General features: G+C 46.4%; 1 protein-coding gene across 1 annotated transcript in view; it reads left to right on the top strand.

Moving 5' to 3' along the window:
• Nucleotides 1-8,957: 8,957 nt before the first annotated feature.
• The window catches only part of XXYLT1 (xyloside xylosyltransferase 1), a 168,344-nt gene continuing 152,065 nt past the window's right edge, over nucleotides 8,958-25,236 (top strand). The window contains exon 1 of the mRNA XM_043594550.1: nucleotides 8,958-9,583. Coding sequence (XP_043450485.1) covers nucleotides 9,083-9,583 — 501 coding nt within the window. The 5' untranslated portion in view covers nucleotides 8,958-9,082. The remainder of the gene's footprint in view (nucleotides 9,584-25,236) is intronic.

Below are 25,236 nucleotides of genomic sequence, written 5' to 3' on the forward strand. Positions count from 1 at the left end.
CATTAATGTAGTGATACTCCTTAGACGTCTGGTTATTGTTGTGTACTTTAACCTACATGTAATGGCTGTACAAAGTAGACAGAACTCAAGTCCTTTAGAGTTACTCCATTTTTTGAAGGAAAAGAACCCTTAACATTTTTTTTTTTTTTTTAAATCACCAAAAGAATTCTTACTTAAAGAAATTGTAGTCCTTCATTGTTCGGTTGATTTCCTAAAACCTTGACAAATTTATTGATGTAATAAAACTATGTTTCAAAGGTTACTTGAATGTTGCAAAATTATGCTTTCATCAAATTGTAATTTTTAAGGGAAAAGTTGATTTATAAAATAATGTAGAACATTTTTATATTTGAAATTTGTCCTTTTCAAGATAGATTTTTGCTGTTGCACTGAGTGAAAGAAAAATCTCTGAAAAAGAAAAAACTCATGTTTTTCTTAGGTTATACTGAACTATATAATGATAGTTTTTAATTTTTTTCAACATCTATCCTGTGTACTTTTATACACAGTGTATATGATTTTAAATTAATACCATCTATATATAGATATAGTGGTTGGCTTACATGAAACAGAGACCCTTGAATTCCGAAACCTTACAGATCTACTAATTTATCATGTGAATGCTATAAATTCGTCTGATTCCATCTTTGATTAACATATCTTGTCAGGAGTATAAAATAAGTAATTTGCTTTATGGTTTCTAATAATTGTCAACAGTTAAATTTAATCTTTTACAAGTTACATGTAAGTAATATTATTGATACCCAAATTCTAAATAAGAATTTTAAAAATTTGGGTTATCAAACAAGTAGAAAGATTACATTTAATTTGGCAGATAATAAGTTTTCTAACATTCTTCCCCCCAATAACTAGAGTTTTATAAGTTGATTGAATGTCAAATGAGGATTTGTTTAAATAGGAATTACACTGAAGTAAATTCATGTCACAGAAAAGTTTCCATATTTGTTTCCAAATTGTGTGCATATAATGCTTATTTAGTAATAATCACAGTGTATTAGATAAGGATAAAATATATTTATGAAATATTTCTAAGAAAATACTAACTTCCACAGCCTGTATTTTAATTGCAACAATAACAGGAACATTATGAAATCTTCCCTGTTTCACCTCATAGTCACAGGTCATCTGGCTTTGCAAAAGTCTGGTTTGTAAACCTTTTTATTAGAGTGTACTTTGAAATTGTCCAAAAAGTTCAAGGATAAGGAAATATGTTTAAAACAAACCAAAAGAAAAAGAGAGCCTCACCTTTCCTTTGTAGTGCCTATTCCTGAATAATAAGTAATAATATGTGAAATTATTCCTAAGCCTGGTAGAATTAGAATATAGACTTCCTGTTTAATCGTAGGGCTTCACTTCTGAAGCTCCTAACCTTTATCTGGGAAGCCTGGACAGTTTGGCTTTTGGATCCAGCCGTTGGGTGCTTCAGATCACCTCTGGGATCTCTCCTTGTGACGGCAGTTCCTTATGACACTCTTAACTCCTGTGGCTTGAATCATGAGTTGTTAATGTGGTAGTAATTAGTGTCTACCTAAATTTAGTGGTTAGAGATGTATTTGAAGGGTACTCACTTTAAAGATGATCGTGGTTCTGAATATCTTCAGAGAAAGCTAAATCTTTTAACAGTATACTGAGCCTGGCAATACGAAAATACATTCCTGTGGCTTGATTTCTTGAACATGCCAAGACTCAGTTTGGATGAAATTTGGCAGAAATGATGCAGTAGATATAGCAAGGCTTTAAAGTCAATTACTAGTGTTACATAGTCACAAAGTAGATTGGCTCTTACCAAGGTGAATTTAGCTGTGTCAACTAATAGCTCTTATATAGTATATAACAAATCTGAGTTTTATTATGCTGTGAATTATTCAGTGCATTATGAGAAATTATAGTGTAAACAATGTTAATCATACTTTTGGGCTTCATAAGTCAATGTGCTTGCCCTTTGTTTTCTTTCCCTAACTGATCTGCTTATGTTAGTTTCTGATTCCTAGTCAGTATTCTATTAGTTCATTATCATTAGTGCACTAACTTAAAAGCTAGATTAACATCAAAATAACAATAGCAGTACTAACTACAAAGAGCTCATAGAATGCAGTCTCACACGCTAGAACTAGACTAAAGTAATTGAGTAGTTATTTGCAGTGTTTCCTTGTAACACCTATATGTTTAAGATTTCTAAGGTATTTAAAAATTACCTTTGTTACAATCCTTAGAAATACAGAAATTTCCAGGGATTCACTACATTACAGTGTTTGCCTAATTTATACTGCTCTTCACTATTGATTTTAATGAACTTTGATGTTTACTTTCCAAAACATAATTTAATTTGGAATATGTACTTTGGTTCTTCATGAGTGCATTTTGGAAAAAAAAAAATTATACCTTCGCAGGCTGGACAACTTCAGTTTGTGATGTGTTAAGCAGTATTTTAAAAATATAATTCTACACGTGTAAGGTATAGACATGACAATAAACCAAATTGTATTTAAGACTAAATTTACTACCCATTTTGGATAATAAGAGATTCCCATACCACTCTTATATTGCCATATTAACTTTTCTGTTTGATAGCACTTTTGACCATGGACAGGAGCAGGAAAAAGGATATATTTTTATAGAATTATTATGTCCAGAATGACTTCAGACCTGCATGATACAGTGCAAAGAGCACTGACTAGTAGTTACTCTCCTTTTTTGGATTCAGAGCTTCTCACAAATAAAATGAGTGGATGAAACATGGTAAAACTATCACAGCATCCCTTTGTCTTCTCTTCTGCTCGCAGTGTACTTTGATACTACTCTGTCTCACCCGATTCTTACACTAGGACTTCTGAAGAATGCCGTCGTTTCTCTTCTTTGATCCTGGGCTGCTCCTCTTGTTTTACAGAGGGGAGCCATTGATTTTCTCATCGGTGGCACGGCTGACACCAGAACCCCTGTCTGACTACTAGTCAGAGGCACTTTACTTGTATCATGAAATAAATTGAAATCATTATAAAGCTGCAAAATCTGATAATGCCTGCCAGCTTTCCTTGTGTTTTGATAACAAAGACTGCAAATATTCTGAAGAACCTGGATATAAAATTATCTTGAAGGAATAGATTAGGATTTGAAGCCATTAAATTATAGGAAATATTACATTTTTGTAATGACAAACATTAATAAAAGCAAAACATGGTAAGGTCATTTTAAATCATCGTATACTTACCAAAGTCTTGATGTTTCCAAATGAAAGGTAACCTAGGGCTTGGATTCAGTTTGGCTGAATCCTAACATCTATAAATACGATTCTGTGGACATCTTTTTCCATTTACATACGTTTATCCACTTAAATAAGGAGAAGGAAGCAAGGTTTGATTAAATAAACTTTTCTCTGCATCGGTCTTTTCACTGACTTGTGTTCTAGATTTTCTTATTTTTCCTCAACAACCCCCTGCCTTGGGTGTTAATTTTAAACAGGGAAAGCTTGCTACATTATAAATATTGCTGGCAACATTTATTTTACACAAAGGCCTAAAGGTTAACTTTTGGAAATGATGAGCTACCTTTCTATATGTGTTTACTTGTGCTTTGTGATATTTCTGGATCATTCCAGTCATAAAGACTTATTACATGTAATATTTCTTGCTACCTGTGAAAAGGAATATTTTAAAGAATGTATAACCAACACTCCATTTACTTTTTATTAGTATGTAGAGGATTTGTATCTAATTCATGAATGTAGTTTTACTGTAGTTTGTCATTGTAAATGGAACAAAAGTACATTATCTTTATAGTTATTCTAAAATGTACATTATGTAAGAATTGTAAATATTATACTTGATTAAATACTTTGTATGCTGAAGAATTATGATAATAAGTCAATAAAAATCTCACCTCTGGCATAGTTCTTTTATGTTCAGACTTGAACTTTATTATGAACTACAACTGCAGACATATCTGTTAACAACTGTCACGTTTATTTGTTTTTTAAAGCCACTTTTTAATGTTTATTCTTATTTTTGAGAGAGAGAGAGAAAGAAACACAGAATCTGAAGCAGGCTCCAGGCTCTGAGCTGTCAGCACAGAGCCTGATGCGGGGCTCAAACCCACGAACTGTGAGATCATGACCTGAGCCAAAGTCGGATGCCCAACTGACTGAGCCATCCAGGTGCCCCACCAACTGGCATGTTTAAAGTCTTCTATTCCTTTCCAACTTTGTCAGATTGATCCAGTTGATTCTATTTGCTGATTGCTTCAATCAGGAAATCCGTTTTGTTTGTTTGTTTGCTTATTTATTTATTTCACAGTGCATGAGAGCAGGGGAAGGGCAGTGGGAAAGGGAGAGAGGGAATCTTGAGAGCATTGACTTGAGCTGAAATCAAGAGTCAGAGGCTTAACTGACTGAGCCACCTAGGTGTCCCCATTTTGATCTTTCAAATATTTTCTTCCTGTTCACAGAGCTGTATGCTCTCAATTCACGGCTAAAAATGACAAAGGCTTGTGTGTGTGTGTGTGTGTGTGTGTGTGTGTGTGTGTGTGTGTGTGTGTGTGTGTGTAGGGGAGCCCTAATTCTAATTATTTTCCATTATGATTGACATCCATTGAAGTTCCCAGTCTAGGCAACACATTTGTACTCATCCTTTTAGTAAACAAAAGCATGTTTTTATATGAATTGACATAGAAGGAAGGGAGGGTTGAAAGAATAGACCTGGAAGTGAATTGCCTACTATTGCCTTAAGTTAATTAAAAGCAGACACATAAAACATTTCAATGTGACTTGGCTTTATTCCACTTGATTTCACTTTCAGAATAGTTCTGTGAAGAAGAGAACCCGCACCTATAGTCAATAAAATTTTTAAATGAAAATAAGCAACCTACTTTTTCCTATTGCAAAAACAATGCTTTTTCATTGTAGACAAATGTTTAATAATAAGTAAAAAAGATAATCCTCCATAATTCCATCATCTGCCTGTGCTCTCCAATATGGTCTCTACTAGCCACATGTGGCTACTGAAATTAATTAGACAAAATTAAGAGTTCAGTTCATCTGTGGCACTGCTACATTTTAAGAGCTCAGCTGTATGCCTAGTGACTACTGTTTTGAAAAGGACAGATTATAAAACATGCCCATCATTGTAGGAAGTTCTGTTGAATAGTCCTTAGGGGGAAGCTGTTCCTTCCTCGGTATTTATCTTTTCAGAACTTTGGGTGTGTGTATTTATGTTGATATACAACGGGATCATACTATTTTGTTACCTGCTTCTTTCACTTAATAAATGGGGAGCAGATTTCTAAATCCTCAAATGTTCTATATCACTTTGGGAAGGATTAAAACATTTTTTTAGAATGGAAAATTTCAAACATACACAACATAGAATAATTATAATAGCTAGTAACTCAGGGCTAACATTGTTTTATTAATACTCTCACCCATTTTTTCTCTTCCCCAGATTTTATTTTGAATCAAGCCTCACACATTTCACTAACAAGTCATTCAGTATGTATCTCTAAAAGAGAAAAAGGCAATCACAATATCACACTTCTTTAACTATAAAACTACAGTCAGTACTCATATTATCCCAAATGTATCAAATACACTTTTTAAAAGTAGACTCTTCAAATCACAACTCATAGAAGTTCCATTCATTGCAGTTGGCTAGTATGTCTCGAGTCTCTAAATCTACAAATTTTTCTTCCATTTATTATTAAACATTTCTATTTGCAGTTTGTGAATACATCACTTTTAATGACAGCATCATTTTTGTTTAACCGCTTCACTGATGAACATTTGATTCTAATTTCTTGCCATCATAAATCTAGCTCTGCTTATCCTTATGGCTTTTTGCATACATTCTTAGTTATTTCCTCAGGACAGATTCCTAGAAGTTGGCTGGAGTTGGCTGACTCACAATGGGTGGGTATATTTTTGAGTCAGTAATCAATGAGTCAGGCACTGTGTTAGGTATTGGGGATATTATGGTGAAAAAAAAAAAAAGATGTACTTCCTATTTTCTTGGGATCTTGTCTTCTTGGGATCTTGCCTTTCTCCACCTGCAGTGGAGGAAGATGGGACCGAATAGTTTATAGGTGGCTTTCATGGGATTGTTGGATGATAGTGCCTCACCTGGACACTGGATGGGTTGGTGTTCAGAGACCACTCATCAAGGCAGTGACATGTAAGTCAAGATTGTATGCAGAAAGAGAGTTTGGCTGGGTGAAGATCTAATGCAGTGCTTTCCAAACTTTGGTCTGTAAAAGATTCACTATCGAGGCCTGGGCTCATTGAAAATACATAGGTCCTGAACCTTTGTGTTTTTACTAAGTTTCTTGGGTGCTTCCAGTGCCACACCAAATCAAGAACCACTGTCTCTAAGAGAAACACTCATCTGGGTAGGAGAGAACTGAGAGTCTTCTTAGAGGCCAGAACGATTTTAGCATTGCCAGAGTGCCCTCCAGAAAAGTCCCCTCCCTCCATCTGCTGTAGAGGACAATGTCTGTTTCTCTGTATCCTTGACAATTTTGGGTACTAGTCAGTATGAAAAAAATATGATAATCCAACATTACAGATGAAAAAAACAATTCTAATCTCTGGTGAGAAGTCTGAGAACTTGACCGAAGTTACAGTTAGAACTGAAGAGTTCCTGTGGTTACCAAAGTACTTTGTGTATATAGCCATGTCATTATATACCCAGCTATGGGCTTAGAAAACAGTCCATGTCACCATCTGACACACTACACGTTTCTAATCTCTCTGTTTTCCCCTGCTAGAATATAAGCTCTGTGAGGGCAGAGACTTCTGTTTCTTTTCACTGCTGTATTCTCAGATGCTACTGTGCTTGACATGTAGTCGTCACTTGTTACCTCTTGAATAAACGACTGTCTACCTTCATTCAACCAATTTAGTTTCCAGTCAGCAATATATTTCAGGAAGCTGCAATGTTAATTTTTTTTATGGTTAAATAATTGGAATGAAGAAGCTACAACATGGAGGTGAGACTAGTCTCGAGTATTTTCCTGTGTTTACAGAATTTGTATGTAAAATTTAAACTGTCTTGTTATTCATTTCTTATCCATGAATTCCGGGAGTAGTGATCTTATAAAGGTCTGAAAAATAAAATATTTGTTGAATAAATTCTAGACTAGGTGGTGGAAGGAAAAGCCGTGTTATTGATGGTGTAGGTGGGGGAGGGGGGGCTAAAAGGCACCAAGAGGAATTATTTTTCTCTTATTAATGAACAACAGTTATGACGTAATAATATAGCTGTAGCACACTGCTGTGGGGGTTCTGTGGAGCATATACTAAAGTCTTAATGGAGATTTATGGTTTGGTATTTGTAATTACCCTAGTAAAGCTATGGTCACTGAATTGTATTTTGGCACTTGTTGGATATTTAGACTTCTTGTAGAGTTTGGTGTTTCTAGCATAGTTTATATTGTTTGCTAAGTGTCAGGCACAGTTTTAACTACTTCTTGTGTATTTTCTCTCATAACCCTAGGCGGCGTAGGTGCTCATATTAGCCCTGTTTTACGAATGGGTGTAACTGCAGCTCAGATTACGTAATTTGCCTGACGTCTAATAATTTGCATTGCTAGAGCTGGACTTCCAGCTCTCTTAACTTGGAGAGCTTGCTCTTGTAACCACAGTGTCTGCTAAAAGCTGTGGTAAAATACACACAATTCAGAGCTCGAATTATTGCTTTCAGTGCTAATCTTGGCTGAAAACCTGGGCATGAGAAGCAGTTAAGACTTGGGTTGAGGTCCGATTCCATTGCTTACTAGCCAATGAGCTTTGGGTAATATACTGCTCTGAATCTCAATTTCCTCAGTTGTAAAGTGCAAATAATACCTCTTCTTAGGGTTGTGTAGATTAAATGAATTCAAGTAAGAGCCTATCATGCAAGTGAGTTAATTCAGGTATCAGGGCTCCGCTCAACACACAAGATGACTAGTATGTATTGAATTTGTTGCTAACCTTGCTTCAGAGCTCCAGTTATTTTTTCAGAAAAGTGTTATCCCGATTGAAACGAACAAGAGTTAAAAATGAGATCAGTTGTGGTTCTGGGTACCATGCTTTGACCAATAACGGCATGGCACAATAAACTGCTGAGTGATAATTCTCCAGTACATGTGCATTCGCTTCCACGTCTATCAAGCATGCAGATCATTTGTACATGTTTAAATGCTATGGTATTATCGTCAGTCCTTAGAAGACTGAAGTTAATGAGTTTTTTATGGGGTAGTTGTCAGTGTCCAACTATCTAAGGTCAAAACCGCCACTCTGTGACCTTGGGCAAGTTACCTCAGTATGCCTCAGTTAAAATTTTGAAAGACTACCTGGTACATCTTAAGGCTCGTTTCAAGTGTTTGTCTGTTAAAAAAAAAAAAAAAAAAAAGACTTCATCTCTGGCGTTACTCGCCTGGAGCTCAGGAGTCTCTCCCGAAGTCGTGGGCAGCGGGGTCCCCCTGCTGGCCACATCCTTCACATAGCCTTCGTTTGGCCTCAGGTGCCCGTGCCCTGGGCAGGCCATTTCCACCCCAAGGAAATTCCTTATTTACTGTGAATGAGGAAGGAGCTGGCGAGTTTAAATTCCCTAGCCCCAGCCATTCTCCCAGGTGTGAAGGGAGGGAGTCGGGGAGAGGGTTCAAAGCCTGCAAACATTCGGGGCAGAAAGGTATAGAGATAAAATGTTCTCTTTCTGCGTCCAGTTTTGTGGTTTTGCTAACCGAAGGACCTGCGTTGGGGCGCCTCTATGCCTTTCAAGGCTCAGCTTCGATATCTAGCGTCTGGGGCTAGATATTTAGGACGGCCAGTTTTAACAGACCTTGGCTTTCTCCAAGTCTGAATACTTACCCGCCTGCTCGGTCCTTCCCAGCTCGAATCCCTCTAAATCTAGGACCCAGCGGCTGCCCGGCGGCCCTGGCTCCGCCTCTCCGCGCATCAGCGCCCGAGGATTGGCTCCGGGCAGCGCGGCACCGCCCCCGTTATGGCCGCTGTCCGCCGCCTAGGCTACTAAGTGGCTGCCAGGGTGCTGGTCTCGGCTCTCCCTCCCCGGCTGCTCGGTCCGCCGGCCCGTGGCGCATGGGTCGGCGAGGCGGGCCCCCATGCGCTCGGGCCATGGCGCGCCTGGGCGCTGTGCGCTCCCACTACTGCGCGCTTCTGCTGGCCGCAGCACTGGCCGTCTGTGCCTTCTACTACCTCGGCTCGGGCCGGGAGACCTTCTCCAGCGCCACCAAGAGGCTGAAGGAGGCCCGCGCCGGGGCCCCTGCCGCGCCCACGCCGCCCGCGCCGGAGGTGGCGCGGGGCTCCGTGGCGCCGGCCCCGGGCGCCAAGGCCAAGAGCCTGGAGGGCGGCGTGGCCGGACCGGTGGACTATCACCTGCTGATGATGTTCACCAAGGCGGAACACAATGCCGCGCTGCAGGCCAAGGCCCGCGTCGCGCTCCGCTCCCTGCTGCGCCTCGCTAAGTTCGAGGCGCACGAGGTGCTTAACCTGCACTTCGTGAGCGAGGAGGCCAGCCGCGAGGTGGCCAAGGCCCTGCTTCGAGAGCTGCTGCCGCCCGCCGCCGGCTTCAAGTGCAAGGTGAGCGGGGCCGCGGCTGAGGGCTCCGGGTGGATGCCCACCACCGCCCCCTCCCCCCGCCATTCTTCTCGCTTTGCCCGAAATGGGTGTTTGCGGTACGCCGGGGGCGACGTCCGGGGGGCGTGTCCGGGAGTCCGGTGCACTCGGCTGGTGCTGGAGTGGAGCCGTGGAGCCCGGGTGTCAACCGACTACCCCTGACCCGGTCTCCCCCCATTAAGTCCCTGTTCCCTCTAGAATTGGCTCTCCCCCCTCTCTGGTAGCCTTGCAGGATTCAGCACTGTCTTCACTGTCTGCACTTCTTTTTATTCTACTCAGTCTTTGACTTTTTAGGTTGGACCAGGTCATTTGAAGGCACCAGTAGTCATTCTGTGCAGAGTCTGCTGGACAGTCTTAGGTCGCTTGAATTGCTGAAATCGCAGTGACATTCTCACAGCTCTTATGGTGTTTCGGTCAGAACTGTCTAAGCCCAAACCCAAACAGTGTGAACTACCTCATCCCCTCTCTGTCTTCTTCCCTACTCTCGAGGGTCACAAACCCATTTAGAGAAGCCACCAGTTCCTCTCAGGGAGGAAGAGAAAGCCCTAAAAGGTACAGATATGTATGATCTGGGGAGAGCACAACAGAGCTGGCCACCTTGTCCCAGGCGGGACCAAACTGCCTCTGTGGCAGCTCCCACATCTCCGCATCATCTCCCTTGATCTCCTGGCTCTGCTTGTCAGAGATACTGTTCCTGACTTAGTGTTAATTACTTCAGTCACATTGCTAGCCTCATTTTGACCTAATGGTTGCACAGAGGGGATCCAAATTCTGATTTTTGGGTAGGACTAGTAGGTGATCCTAAAGGATGAAGTCTGATGGTGGGAGAAGGAGCAGTGAGGCAAGAGTAATAATGTTCCATGTGTTTGTGCCCAGTGAGCGACAAGGGGAGCTGCTGCCAGGATCCTGTAGGGTTCCGGGGTCTTTGGTAGCTCTCTTAACCTGCAGAATCAAGCCCCAGCTTCTAGGAGGGCTGTGTTGTGGGCCTAGCCTTCCTCTCCAACCTGGCTTCTTGTCCTCCTGTGTGCACCTTAGATCTTGACTGTGCTGAATGTGCCTTTACACAAGCTCTCTGCCCAGGATGTCCTTCCTTTCCTCCTGGACCCTTGGCCACTCTTTACTTAGCTTTCACCCCCCCCCCCCCCCCCGGGAATGTCCCTAGACTTGGGGACAATCTGTGCCCAGCCCTCCACAGCTTTTTGTTCCTGCTTCCCCCCCCCCCCCCCCCCCCCCATAGCATACAAGGTCTATGTCCTGCCCAGAACAAATGAGCCTGTCTGGAGCTCACCATAATCAGGGAAGGGCACTTGGGCCATGGACTTCATGCTGTAGGAGGCCAAGAATTCAGGTCCTTGGGACCTACTGTCTGATCTGGGTTTTTCACTCTGGGGCCCATCCCGGTTTACCTAATTGGGATCTCAGGGTGACACCTGGCAACTTGTCCCACGTGATCCCTAGGACTTTAATGCTTGAGAAACTCTGTGTTGGTTCAAGGGAGAAAGCCAAAAGCCTGTGATCAAAGGGCTGTTCTGGGCAGAGCTGGGATTTGACCGTGTCTCCAAACCCCACCCTGAAGGCCAGCATTGTCATCTTTACCTGTCCCCTTATCTCGAGCTCCAGCCACAGCTTCTTGTGCACTCAGGACTTTCCAGCTTCCAGGCCTTTGCTATGTTGTGCTGCGGTCTGTGCACAGAGGTGCGTTTGGGTGCACAGAGGTAGTTCACACTGTTTGGCCATCTTCAGATGTCATTCCCTCTTTGGAGCCTTCCGGGGAACCCCCATCTGCAAGGCACGTCTTCCTCGCATACCCTGGTGCTATGAATGTATCAGGTCTTATCTCCCATCCCCGTGCATGATGCCTGGTGCATACTCAGCGCCAGAAATACTGGCTTTAGGGCCAGGCTCCCATCGTGGTGTCTGCGTTTCATTCTCCCTCCCTCTGCTGTGCTCAGTTCTGACAGCCACAGGTCACCAAGGCCTGGAAGCAGCTGCGGATGACCTGAGGGAATTGATCCCACCTGTGTTGAGGCATCACAAATGAGGGTCGGGGGGGCTTTTGTAGCCAGATGGCTGTGGTCAGATAAGAGTTTATCAGTGTCAGCGTAAAATTGTTCCTGTTACTTTTGAGTTCACATTTTATGAGTCTGTTTTCTGTTTGTGATAAACGGTGCTCTTTTTTTCTTTAAATGTATGGTCCTAAAAGGTTTGCTTCATTTTATTGGGCATCTTAGTTCTTCCTCAGGTTTGGAATATTCCTGAAAGGAATGCTTCTTCTGGCATCATTTCACATAGGCTTTTCCCTCTGCCTGGAGTACCCCTGCCCCCACCCCCACCCTGACCCCTATCCCTAAATCCTGCTTTCAGGTCTCAGTGTAAATGTTATTTCCTTGGTAAACCTTCCTGAGCACCCGTTACACACTCTCATAGCACCAAGTACTTTTACTTGGTAACATTTATCATTGTTGTAATTATATAATTATTGAATGAATTATTTGTCTGCCTTTCAAGACAAAGTAGACAAAGGGCATGGACGCTGACTTAAGTGTTGTATCCCCAGCACTGAACATCATGCCTTACATATGGGAGTGCAGGTTTTTTTTTTTAATTTTTATTTATTTATTTATTTTTTTATAATTTTTTTTTTTAACGTTTATTTATTTTTGAGACAGAGAGAGACAGAGCATGAACAGGGGAGGAGCAGAGAGAGAGGGAGGCACAGAATCCGAAGCAGGCTCCAGGCTCCGAGCTATCAGCACAGAGCCCGACGCGGGGCTCGAACTCACAGACCTTGAGATCATGACCTGAGCCGAAGTCGGACGCTCAACCGACCAAGCCACCCAGGCACCCCTTTATTTATTGTTTTGAGAGTGAGAGCAAAAGAGCAAGCAGTGGAGGGGAAGAGAGAGGGAGGCAGAGGATCCAAAGCAGGCTCTGTGCTGACAAAGAGCCCGATGTGGGGCTCGAACTTGTGAACCATGAGATCATGACCTGAGCCAAAGTCATACGCTTAACTGACTGAGCCACCCAGGCGCCCTGGAGTGCTCTTTTAAAAAAACATTTATATTAGAGAGAGAGAGAGAGAAAGAGAGAGAGTGAGTGTGCACACATGCGTGTGTGCATGGGAGGAACAGAAAGTGAGGGAGACAGAGAATCCCAAGCGGGCCCCACACTGTCAGCACAGAGCCCAACTTGGGGCTCAGTCTCACAAACTGTGGGATCATGACTGGAGCCGGAATCAATAATCAGACACCCAACCGATTGAGCTACCTAGGTGCCTCTGGGAGTGCATTTTATACTGAGAATTGTCCTTTTGGTATTAATTAAGAAGAAGGAAACTAGAAATTCTCACCCTGGCTGCATCAGGCCTGGGACCTTTAAGAGCATATAACGTAATGGGTGAGGAGACTTGCCCAAGGCCACTTGGGGGGTTACTGACCTGGCTAGGACTAGACCCATGTCCTGGGCCACTGTCTCTCGCTTTGTGCCATGTTTCCTCTTTAAGTAGCACTTTATCTTCTAGCAGGTAAGGTGATAAGGACAGTTCACTCCCAGAGAGAGTTGCCTTGAAGTATGTTAGAACATCTTGGGGACAGGAAGGCAGCTCCTTGCCTACCCAACTATCTGGAGACAGCCTCCACCCTCAGGGTGGGCTCTTGGACTCCACCACGTCTGTAAGATGCAGAGCAGAGCTACAGTGAGCCAGCATGGAAATGTTCTCACACCCGGAGGTCTCTTCTAAGGCCATTTTCAAGTGAAACAGAAATACCTTTTAGCTGAGATGGTTGCAGAAATAGATCACAGGACATTATTAGTGGCCTTATATTTTGGTTAATTAAATATTAGCTAAAAAACCATTCACTTAACCAGAAAAATCTTGTGTTGATGATTATTATTTTATTTTAGAGAGAGCACAAGTTGGGGAGAGGGGCAGGGGGTAGAGAGAGAGAGAGAGAGAGAGAGAGAGAGAGAATTTTAAGCAGGCTTTACTCTCAGTGTGGAGCCTGATGCGGGGCTCAATTCCATGATCCTGGGATCATGACCTGAGCCAAAGTCAAGAGTCAGATGCTAAACTGAGCCACCCAGCTGTCCCCTTGTTTCGATTATTACTGAAAGTCTTTCTAAATCTAGTTTGTCCCCTAACAGTATGGAAGTCCGTCATCTGTTCACGTATTTAATAAGCATCCAAACCCACTGTGTTCCAAGGTCAGGTTAGCTGCTGCTTCTGGCCTGTGTAACAGCTCCATGGACTGACTGCATCACAGTCAACCTGGGCATGCTTATTAAAAATTCAGGATCCTGGGAGCGCCTGGGTGGCTCCGTTGGTTAAGTGTCTTGACTCTTAATTTCTGCTCAGGTCATGATCTCACAGTTTGTGAGTTTGAACCCTGCGTTGGGCATGGAGCATGCTTAGGACTCTCTCTCTTTCCCTCTCTCTCTCTCTGCCCCTCCCCACTCGTGGTCTCTCTCTCTTTCTCTCAAAATAAATAAGAAAAAGAAAGGTTCAGAATCCTGGGCCCTGTCCCAGCCTGTGGGTCAGAATCTCCTGGGTGGGGCCTGGGAATCCGAGTTTGTATAGAGCTGCAGAGGCAGGCACGGGAGTCACTGCTGTAAGGGATGGAGGAGCGCCTGGGCCGTCCTGTCCAGCTTTCTTACCCAGGTCAGGTATGTTCCCTACGACGCCTGGCACATAGGCATTCAGGAAACATTTGGCTGAACAGCTCTCTGTCATCCAGGCTGTCCTAGTTCTGCTGGCCTGGGAAAGACTGCTACATTCATCTTGTGAAAATGCTTTTATGGTGTGACTTCCCCTCAGAACCTCCTGATTCCTGGCGCACTGTCATCTCCGGCTTCTCCAAATTCTAGACCTACTGCAGCTGACTTCGGCTTCCTTGCCCAGCCTTTCCTCCCTAGGCTGGGGGAAAAGCTGTCCCTTCACGTGGGGTTTTGCTCACTCTGCTTCTGAGCCATCTGTTGCCTCATTCTGTTTGTCAGGAGGAATCCTGCTCTTCTAAAACTTAGGTCAAGACTTACCTTTCTCATAAGCCTTCCTTGCCATATTGAGTTTGATAGAATATGCCAGAAACCCCAAATTGTTCCGGCTTCAGCAAGATTGAGCCTTATTTCTCATCTGAATGGAAGTTCAGAGCTAGCCATTCCCGGTGGCGTGGGGGCTTCGTGAAGTCATCAGTGTCCTAGGCTCCTTGCAGCTTCCTGTTTCACTGTCACTGGGGAGTGGTCCTTGTCCTTTTGGGCCAGGATGGCTATTGCCGCTTTAGCCATCACATCTGTATTGTGGTAGCAGGATGGAGGGAGAATCAAAGAGTGCTCAGTTAAAAATAGGGGTCCAGTTAATAGGAAGGAGAGGAGAGTAGGTTTCAGGGTAGACAACCAGCCATCCCTGTCCCACCCCTCAGGAGCCCACCTTGGGCATCACCAAGCACGTGTTATCCGTGGGACCCTGGGTTCACAGCTATGGGGACACAGACATGGGTCAGGCACAGCCCCTGCCATCCAGGAACCCACATCGCTTAGTGTCACATTTACATACAGCTTATCTTGCTGTAAAACTCAGCAGGTTGGACAGGAGATGGTCCTGAGGGAGTGAGCTCTGAGTTCCAGCCCCAGCTGGCCAGTTACTAGCTGGGTGACGGTGGGTAATCCCCCGAAGCTTCCTCTGTAAGTGAGGCTCACACACCCACCTCCCATGTAGCAGTGAGGATGAGATGCTGCCATTCTGTAGAGCACTTAGCCCAGTACTGCTTTGTCTCTTGCTACGGGGGCAGTCTCCTAGCACGGTCCCACTATTGCTGACTTCTGGGGAGATCACCATGGTGAGCAGGCCCCAGAGCTCCTGGCATCACTCAGCACCGACAGGACCCATGGTCATCCGCTCCTTTCTCTGTGGGGTGGCCAGCTCCCTGCAGAGGCCTGGCGGGGCTCACCAGTATTGCTCACAGTACTGCTGCTTTGTGGTGTTTCTCCTGTTCTGTCACTGTGTCATCACTCAGATGGTAGCCGCCCAGGAAGGCCTTCCCAAAACCCCTTTTCTAACGCAGCCTCACCTGAGCCCTCATTATCTTTCCCGTCACCTGCTTTGTAGCACATCCTCATTTGTTCATTCACTCAACAGATGCTGAGCGCTTATCCTGTGCCTGTGACCAGTGGGAACGGAACAGAGTTTCTGCCCTGGTGGAGCTTACATTCTGGGGTTGTGGGGGAGGTGTGGGAGAGAGACTTGAAACAAAAAATCAAGTACATACAGAGCCAGTCAGTGAGAAGTTTAGAGAAGGTAAAGGGCATGGGGAGTGTACGTGTCGGGGGTGGGCAGATGGCTGTTTGGTATAGGTGGTCAGGAAGGGCCCTGCCAATGAGGTGACGTTTGAGCAGGGACTGAGGGAAGTGAGCATGTAGACCTTTGGACGTTTAGAAGGGAGAACTCTAGGCAGGGAAAACTGCACGTGGGAGTGTGCTCCTCATGTTTGAGAAAATAACAATCCTCACTTATTCGCAGGCTACCTCTCCCTACTAGAATATAATCTCCAGGAGGGCAGGGACATCACTTACCTTTTTCATTGATGGAGGTTGGCAGGAACCCCGTCAGTGCCACTCCTGCCTGCTTCTGGTCCAAGTTGGAGGTGATAGACTTGGACAGGCAGCCTGCTAACCTGCAACACAAGAATCAGACAAACTTCTGGAGGGACAGGCATCCCTGGACAGCCACTGGCCTCCCTGCGGGGATGGGCAGGCTCTCCGCAGGTAATTCCAGAAGAGGGGAGAGGAAGGGGCCAGGTCAAGCATGCCTTCCAAACTCACCCATCAGATCAGTTTCTTCTCTTGCCTGAAAGGAGGTGTTCGTGTTCACAGTGGAGAGCAAGAGGCCAGGAGTGCAGAAGACACGAAACAGTGGGAACAGAGGTGCTCCCTCTGTCCCTCGTCACCGTTATCTTCTTAGCACAGCTCCTGGCACATTCAAAGCGCTCAGTAAATATTCACAGTTGATGGACTGATGGCTGTGTTAGTCAAACCCAGGAAATCCTACCAGAGTTCTCCATGATCTGCCCCTCTCCTGTAAATCCCGTCTTCCTCAGCATGAGGCTGGGTTGCTCAGTCCCCAGATGACAAGTTAGGAATAAGAAGCCACGTGCTTTCCGCACTTAAAGCACTTGTTGGATTCCAGGAGGAGCGAATGCTGAGGACTAGGGTGGCTGGACAGAGGCTCTTTGCACACATTGGGGCATTTCCAGGGTTTCTGCATGAGCAAAACTGAGCGGCTTTGAAAAGATGAGCACCTCAGCCCCTAGCCGGGGCTGGAAAGAAGCGTTAAGACCTCCATGCTGGCTGTCTTACTGAGGAAGCTGTTGACAAACAGGTGACACTGAAATGCAGCTTCTCCGGCCTGCCAGAGTAGTGGGCACCTTGCATTGGAATGAAACGTGAATAAGTTAGACAGTCTGGGAAGGAGGTGGTTGGAAAAACGCGTCCTGAAATGAGAGGCTCTTTGGAAAGGTAGGATAAGGGGCACCTGGTGGCTCAGTCAGTTAAGTGTCCAATTCTTGATTTTGGCTCAGGTCATGACCTCACAGTTCATGAGTTGGAGCCGCCCGTTGGGCTCTGTGCTGACAGTGCAGAGCCTGCGTGGGATTCTGTCTCTGCCTCTCCCCTGCTCACGTGTGGGTGTGAGCACGAGCACTTTCTCTTTCTCTCAAAACAAACAAACAAACAAAAAAAGATTGGCTGACATTTTATACTATAGAATTTAGAGAACAATGTTATCTACCAAACACTTACTAGTGGAAGTCTTTTAAATTAGAATATGTTCATGAAATAACTAGTATTTTGTGTATCAATGCATGCTTCTCATGAAAAACTTCAGTCATTGATCTGTAAGGAATGTGGTATTATCATATCCTATACAATAGACTCTGATAATTTCACAGATAATAACATTGATAATGTGTTAAAATGAGAAGGCAAAACCCATAACATAGGTCAGGGATCATCCTCTAGATGAATCACACTGATACATGGGTGATTGGTAAATGCTCTGAGGGCCTCAGTGTGCAAATGGAACGTTCAGGCTTTGGACATCAGTAATTCCTCACTGTGTTCTGTTTTCTGTTCCCATAGATCATTTCTCAAAAGACAGATAACCACATTTTTTTTTTTTGCAATTAAATGGAGATAGAATTTACATGCCATAAACCTCACCCCTTTAAAATAGTTCAGTGGTTTTTAATATTCATAAGATTGTTCAGCCATGACCACTAATTCCAGAACATTTTCATCACCCCCAAAAGAAGCCCTGTACCAATTAACAGTCACTCCCCGTTCCCCTTTTTATCTCGCACTGGCAAGCATGAAACCACTTTCTAGTTCTATAAATTTGCCTGTTCTGAACATTTCATAATAATGGACTCATTCGGTGTGTGACCTTCTGTATCTGGCTTCTTTCACTTAGTACGTATCAGTACACCATCCTTTTTTATGGTTGAATAATATTCCGTTGTATGGACAGGCCACATTTATCCGTTCATTAATTGAGGGACATTTGGGTGGTTTCCCCTCTTTGGCTATTGTGAATAATTCTGCTGTGAACATTTGTTTATGAGTTTTTATGTGTATGTATGAGTATATACCCAGGCATGGAATGCCTAGGTCATATGTTAACCTTTGAGGAAATGCTAGACTGTTTTCCAAAGCGGCTACACCATTCTTCATTCCTACCAACAGGGTATGAGGGTTCCAGTTTCTCCACATCCTCACCAGCACTTGCTGTCTTTCATTGGTTAATATTTATTTATTTTGAGAGTAGCGTGGGGGTGCATGAGTTGGGAGAGGCAGAGAGAGAGGAGAGAATCCCAAGCAGGCTCCACATTCACAGTGTGGAGCCTGACATGGGGCTCGATCTCACGAACGGGGAGATCATGACCTGAGCCAAAATCAAGAGTCAGAACTCAACCAAATGAGCTACCCAGGCGCCCCTCGTCTGTCTTTCTGATCATAGCCATTCTCAATGTTGTTAAGTAGCATCCCGTTTTGGTTTTGATTTGCATTTTCCTAATGACTAATGGTGAGATGATTATATATTGATAAGGACAACTGTGTAAATGTATTTGGTATTTTTCCTGTGTGTTTACCAAAATGCATTTTACAAGAAAGACCAGGTGTCTTGACTCTCCCCTCCCCACCTGGAAAGATGTTATAGCATCTCTGGAAACGCTTATATTCTGAAGCATACAGTTTAGAAATTTCCAATGTGTGTAGTAATGTTGTCCCTAAAATCAATGAGGTGGTGTTACTCGTATGAAGACTTGATTAGGAGAGTAATTGTAACATTTGTTCAGCGCTTTGGCGTATATAAAAATGCTTTTACAAACGTCTCACTTGAGCCTTACTGTGACAGGGGAGGAGCCCCCGAGGCTGATAGGTCAGCTGACTTACCTGAGGTCTCAAACAAAGTCTTGGGGCTGGACTGTGTGACATGCTTTAGGGAGGGGTTGATGCCCACAAGAGTGGGAGCCAGTGAGGGCTGGGCCATAGCCCACCTCGAAATCTGTATCGTCCCCCTGCCCAGAGGCCCCAATTACATCAAACTGAACAAAGACCGAGCTTGTAACTCTCCCTTGCCTTCCCAGAACACTGCAGAACCACCAAGTTTTGGAACTGGAAGGAAACTCCGAACCTCTGGGTACAGTGCCCTCCCAGTGAGCTGGCAGACCTGGGGTGGAGCAGGCAATGACTTATTCAGTGCCACACAGAGCTGGGGTTAGAATCAGCCCCGGCCCTTCTGTCTTCTGTTTGGGCATCAGTGTAATCAGCAGCCTCTGCTCCCTTTTGGGAGAGCGGGTTGAGAGCCAGCTCACCCTAACCCCCACCTCCGGCAGACCTTGCCAGGTGCTGGGCCTGTCTGTGTTCACCCATTCCAAATGGGCCTCCCTGCACTGTGTCCCCACGGATCTTTCTGGCTGGGGAGGGGAGGCCAGAGCCCTGCTGGTTGTTGGGGGCTAGCTTTCCAGCAGCCTTGTACCTGAGAGGGACTAAGGGGTCAGTCCTAGGGGAGCTGTATCCCTGGAGTGAACCCATGTGGTGTGTGCATTGGGGTATGTGCTGGATGGAGGGAGCTCCGGCGCTAGAATAAGTGCGTAGGTCTCCAGGCCAGGAGGTCAGGAGGCTGGAGTAGCTACAGGAGTGCAGCCCACACTGGGCCCCCAGCCACCCCTGCCTGTCCTGGCCCTGTTCCTGAGACCCAGTAAGGGGGCAGCTGCTCGCCTGCCCAGCAGGGTCCCCTCCCAGGCCCGAGGAGCCGCGTGTGGCTCTCCGTGTGGCCACTGGAGGGCGCCCCTGCCTCGTGTTTGCTTGGCTGGGCCCGGTGCCGCGCCGGAGCCGCCCGCCCGCACTGCTCTCCCACCACGGAAGCCTGGGGCGCACGCAGAGCTGTTTTTGTTCTTTCACCACAAGCGTCCCGCCCTCTCCCCCCAGGTTTTAGAAAGGAAGATTGAAATGAAAGGGAGTCTGCCTGGCGATCGTGGGCAGTCATTTCCTTCCTGTGCCCTGTGTAAACCAGCTTTGATGAGGCCGTTTGAAAAAGGTAGATGAAACAGAAGCTGGATGGTTGCATCCGGATGGAGAAGACATCAGTGCTTCCTGGTGTCGCAGTCCGAGGGACCCGTGTGGATGGGGGCGGTGGTGGCCGGGTGTCTGCGCATCACGAGCCTCCTCCGGCCTGCCCTTGTCCCCACCAAGTGACCCTCAGCTGGGCTCTGCCCATAGCCTCTCAGCTTCCCGGGGTGCATCCACCCGGTATCCACATCATACCTAGCATGGATGGGCCCTCTGGGAGAAGGGGGGCGGCCTGCCCCTTAGGGGAAAGAGCAGTCCCTCTTCCCCACCTGGAGCTCCTGAGAGATCCTTGTGCTCTGTCTGTGCCCCAGGTATCCTGCTTGGCCCGTGGTGGAAAGTTGGGGGAGTGGTGGGAATCTCCAGTCTTGCCACGCAGACTTGGTGGGGTGAGGGGCATGATCCTCCTGGTGGGGCGGTCACTGTGTCCCTATTGCTTGACTGTGTGGAGCAGGGCTTTTCACTGGAGGCAGCGCTGTGTACCCATCCCTGTTTTAGGCGCTTGTTCTGAGCAGCGGAGCCAGGCCCCGTCAGCTGGCACAAAGCCTGCTGTTAACATAATGTGCTTTAAATTGAAGCCATTTATTTTATTTATTGGGGTGATTACTGTTAAGCAGCCTCATGAAGTGATCCTCCTGCTGGTGGGACAGAGGCTGGAGGGAGCCTGGAGGCTGGCCTCTGTTGCCCAGCACTGGTCCGGCCAGCCTGGGAGCACACTTTCCGCCTCTGGCCTCCTCTTCCTCTCCTCACTGGAGCTCATCACCACTTCTGCCCCCAGCAGAGTCTGTACTGTGCCAGCCAGGGCAGGAGCACATGGCTTGGAGCCCAAGACCTGTGTTCCAACAGAGTCTGTGACATTTGGGAACAGCGGGGCCCCAGATATAATCCCCTGACCTCTTTCCCCTCAGGCATGATCTTACAGGTGGCTGTGAGATAAAATGAGGCAGCTGGAGGCCTGGCCTGCAGCAGGTGGCTGGGTAATAAATGGTGACTGCTACTAATGGTTCCTAAGTAGTGTGTTGGGAGGAGGGACTCTTCCCTCATCACTTTAGAAGGCACAATGCTTACTGATTCAGTTGGAGGGCAGTGGAACTGGCTTGCAAAACCGCATTCTGCCCATGTTTATTTCATGATGTCTTAGTCTGTTGGGGCTGCTGTAGCAAAATATTACAGATTGGGTGGCTTAAAAACAAAGGAGATATTTATTTCTCACAGTTTTGGAGGCTGGAAGTCCAAGACCAGGGTACCAGCAAGGTGCCAGCAAAGGCCTTCTTCTGGGTTGTAGACTGCCAGCTTCTTGCTGTGCCCTCACATGGGGTCTGTCTTATAAGAGCGTTAATCCCATTCGTGAGGGCTCCATCCCCATGACCTAAGCAACTCCCCCAAGGCCCCACCTTCAAACACCATCACACTGGGATTTAGGATTTCAACATAGGAATTTGGGGCAGGGGCATAAACATTCAGACTGTAGCACAGGGTGTCCTCATGTTCTTTTGAGTCTCCTTCAGTTTCCCAGACTACAGTGTTCTCTTCTCTGATCCTCCCCTCCAACCCCCAACTGCTCTTAACAAAGCACTGTGTATGCCCCACTGAAAACACTGGATACTTGCCTCATTTGGTGTTCAGTTGTGCCCTTGCTTTCTCTTTTCTGCTGGGAGGATGAGGCCCCAGTCTTCATCTTTCCCTTCCCCAGCGTGCCTAGCACATGCCTGGCTCTGGGCAGAGGCTCAGCAAATGCCAGCTTGATTTGGCCTGTGTTCTGGAGTGGGTGCTGTTGTTTCCTGTTACGATGATGAAGCTGGAGCCTGCCCTTTATAGTCTTTGTGTAGGCAACATGGATGATCCTCCTGTGTCTTTTGAGGGATGGAGTCTTCTCTGTGAATGTTCCTTTCTAGAAGTTTCTAGAAGGTTCCATCTCAAATTTGTTTATAGTAAACTATAAACAAGCATTATTCAGATTTGTTTATCTCTTTTTAATGGTGTTTGATTTGTTTTCATGGTCTGATTGCACACAGTAATTGTTCATAAAGTTTTTGAGAATTCTGTCAAATAATAAGTATAAGTGATTTTATTTTATTTTATTAAAAAAAATTTTTTTTTTAACGTTTATTTATTTTTGAGACAGAGACAGAGCATGAACGGGGGAAGGGCAGAGAGAGAGGGAGACACAGAATCGGAAGCAGGCTCCAGGCTCTGGGCCATCAGCCCAGAGCCTGACGCGGGGCTCGAACTCACGGACCGTGAGATCGTGACCTGAGCTGAAGTCGGACGCTTAACCGACTGAGCCACGCAGGCGCCCCTAAGTGATTTTGAAAAGCCAGGCTACTGGAGAGACCTACCTATCCCCAGAACTTGCTCATATCCCTTGTTCCCACCCATCCCTCCTAGCAGGGTCTTGGGCCTTACCGTTTGTGGCTCATACTCCATTGAGTGTTGTGCGGGGCCCTTGCTCTTGCCAGATCATCATGGTAGTCTGGGATGTAGTTCTGTGAAACCTGCCCAGATGGCCAGGCTCTTTGAGTCCTGGTCACTGTGGGAGTCTGAGGGGCTTTGTAGGCTTTGGCAGATGGACAAGTGGATTAGTCATTGTTTGAAAAACTTGTGCAGAATTAGGCATAGTGCAAGCTTTGCTCAGGGTGCCCCAGACCACCTGATGTCTGGGGGGCAGGAAGACACAGGGCAGGGGACTCCTGGTGTGCCTGAGACTGGCCTTGTGAGGATATAGGGTCTGTCTGTGGCAGTCAGGGAGCTTTGGGGATGGGCATACATAGTAAGTTCCCCATCTTACAGAGGGGGAAACTGAGGCAGCTGGGGCAATAGACTGGCCTTGTCTCTTGTACCTGACAGGAGAGTCATGACCAGAAGGAGAAGGGCCATCTGGCTGAGTGAGTGCTTGGCTTTCTGGCTGGTTGGCGGTGGTCAGACATAGCGTCAGCAATCAGGACTCCAGAACAGAAGGAGCCACAGAGCCTGGCCTGGCCTTCTCTGACAGTGCCTGGCCTGGCCTTCTCTACCTTACTCAGTTGTCCAGAGTTTTGGTCCACCCTGAGCCGTTCATGCCCCTGAGACTCTGCTCAGTCACTTCCCCTCCTGGAATGCCCACCCCTCCCTTCTTTATCTGCTTAGCTTTTTACTCTTCAAGATTAAGCTCTAGTGGATTCCAGCCGTGTGGGAAGCCAGTCCTGACCATCTCTATGTTGGCCCTTCTCCTCTGAGCTCCCATGTGCTGAAATCAGCCCCTCTGCAAGCTCCTGGAGGCCAGGGCTGTGTCTTCCTTCATTCTGTGTTTCCAGGATGTAGTATAGCCCAGGGCTCAGGGTAGAGTGAGGCTGCACAAGTTTGTTGAACTGGAGGAGGTAATTTGCCGGCATACTTGTGCACCAAAGTACAAATGCAGGCTGTGAGGCTGTCTCCTGGGGCCTCTGGGAAGTGAGGAGTGGGCTGCTGGGCGTCCGTGTTCCTCTCCAACATTCTGTCAGCACGTGTCTGGCCAACATTTGGAGTCCTTGGCCATCTATGGAAGCCTCTTGATTTAAAGAAGCCTTCCTTGTGCCTTTTATTATAAGTTCTCCAGACAGGAAGTTGTCCAACCTGAGACCAGCTGGGAAGAGCCAGGTGTGTGTTGGAGATTCTTTTTGGGTTTCAGAACTATCTCCCTTGTATTACTAAGAAGAGATACTGATGCTGGTCTAGGGGAGGTGGAAGGGGCTTGGCTTGTGTTTCTGTCCTGGGGTTTTACTTACCTCTTGCACCTTATGCAGGTAGAGAGGGTAGGGCTGCTGTGGCCTCTTGATCTGCCCAGAGCCCCCAGCTGGTAGGTGGTACCTGGGGCCGACACTGAGCTGAGGTGTGGTGGGCAGAGTCCTGCCCAGGTATCATGTTCCTGGGTTCTAGTGCTCTCTCTGACCCTGGATGCCATTGACAAGGCCTTTCAGTGTCTCTGAGCCCCAGTTTCTCATCTGTAAGATGGGGAGGGACGTTTCAGCCCTGAATAATATTCCATGGCTCTCTTACTGGCATGTGGAAACTGGGTGCTAGAAATTATAAAGGAACAAGGTCCTTCCTAGACCTTTCCTGAGTGTGAGGGTAAGAGATCGGGGGTGGGTCTTAAAGCCATGGTTCACCTCTTTCTGGGGGTAGTTCCTGGAATGGCTCTGACCAGGCCCACCTTGCTGACTCTTCCCTCCCTCTCTGGGAGACACTGATTCATATCTCGGCCTCTACCCCTGGCTTGGAGTGTGGAGTCATGCAAGCTCTCTCAGACATTTACCATTGTCATTGTTGACAGCAGCCGTTGCCACCATTTAAGTGACAGGGGCCGTGCCAAATTCTCCCCTCCCTCTATTTAATCCTCAGAGTGATCAGACCTGTGAGGAGGGAGGTACTGTCCCCTAGGCAGAGGTTTCACAGATCCTGAGCCCAAAGAGGGTTTAGTAGCTTGCTCAGAGCCATACAGCTAAAGGGGCTGAACAGTCTTTCTGCCTCTTAAGCACTCTGCCTTAGTGCCTGTGATGTCTGCTTATTTTGGGGGTCATTCTATCTCTGAAAGGGAGTGCTCCATGAGGGCTGGGGATCCCAGGAGGCCTGGTGCCCCGTGCTTGCTGCCCGCTGGGGCCTCTTCCCCTTGTCAGTAGGTCGGGGGCCCGCTGGGTGGCTTGCGAAGGGCAGGGGAACCTCAGAGCCTGTGTGGGGCAGATCTCCTCCCTCCTCCAGGTTCTGCCTATAGAATCAGCTGGGAGCCTCTGTGAGCATGTAGGTCTCAGAGGACCATGATGCTTGGAACCCCACCTCCCTGGTTTGGCCGCAAGTCAGCAGAGGTCAGCGCTGGAGAGAACTAGACAGGTTGTGTAGTCCCGTTCCTTCATGTAACCTATGAGGAAACTGGGGCCCAGAGCGGCCAAGCGACTTGCTCAGGGCTGGAACCCAGGTCTCCTGCCCCTGCCTTCCCTTTTTTGTGTTTCTGAAGCCAGTCCTGGATTGTGCTGGTCTCCATATGCCTG

The sequence above is a fragment of the Prionailurus bengalensis genome, chromosome C2 (genome assembly GCF_016509475.1).
Source record: "Prionailurus bengalensis isolate Pbe53 chromosome C2, Fcat_Pben_1.1_paternal_pri, whole genome shotgun sequence".
In the NCBI taxonomy this organism is placed as follows: Eukaryota; Metazoa; Chordata; class Mammalia; order Carnivora; family Felidae; genus Prionailurus; species Prionailurus bengalensis.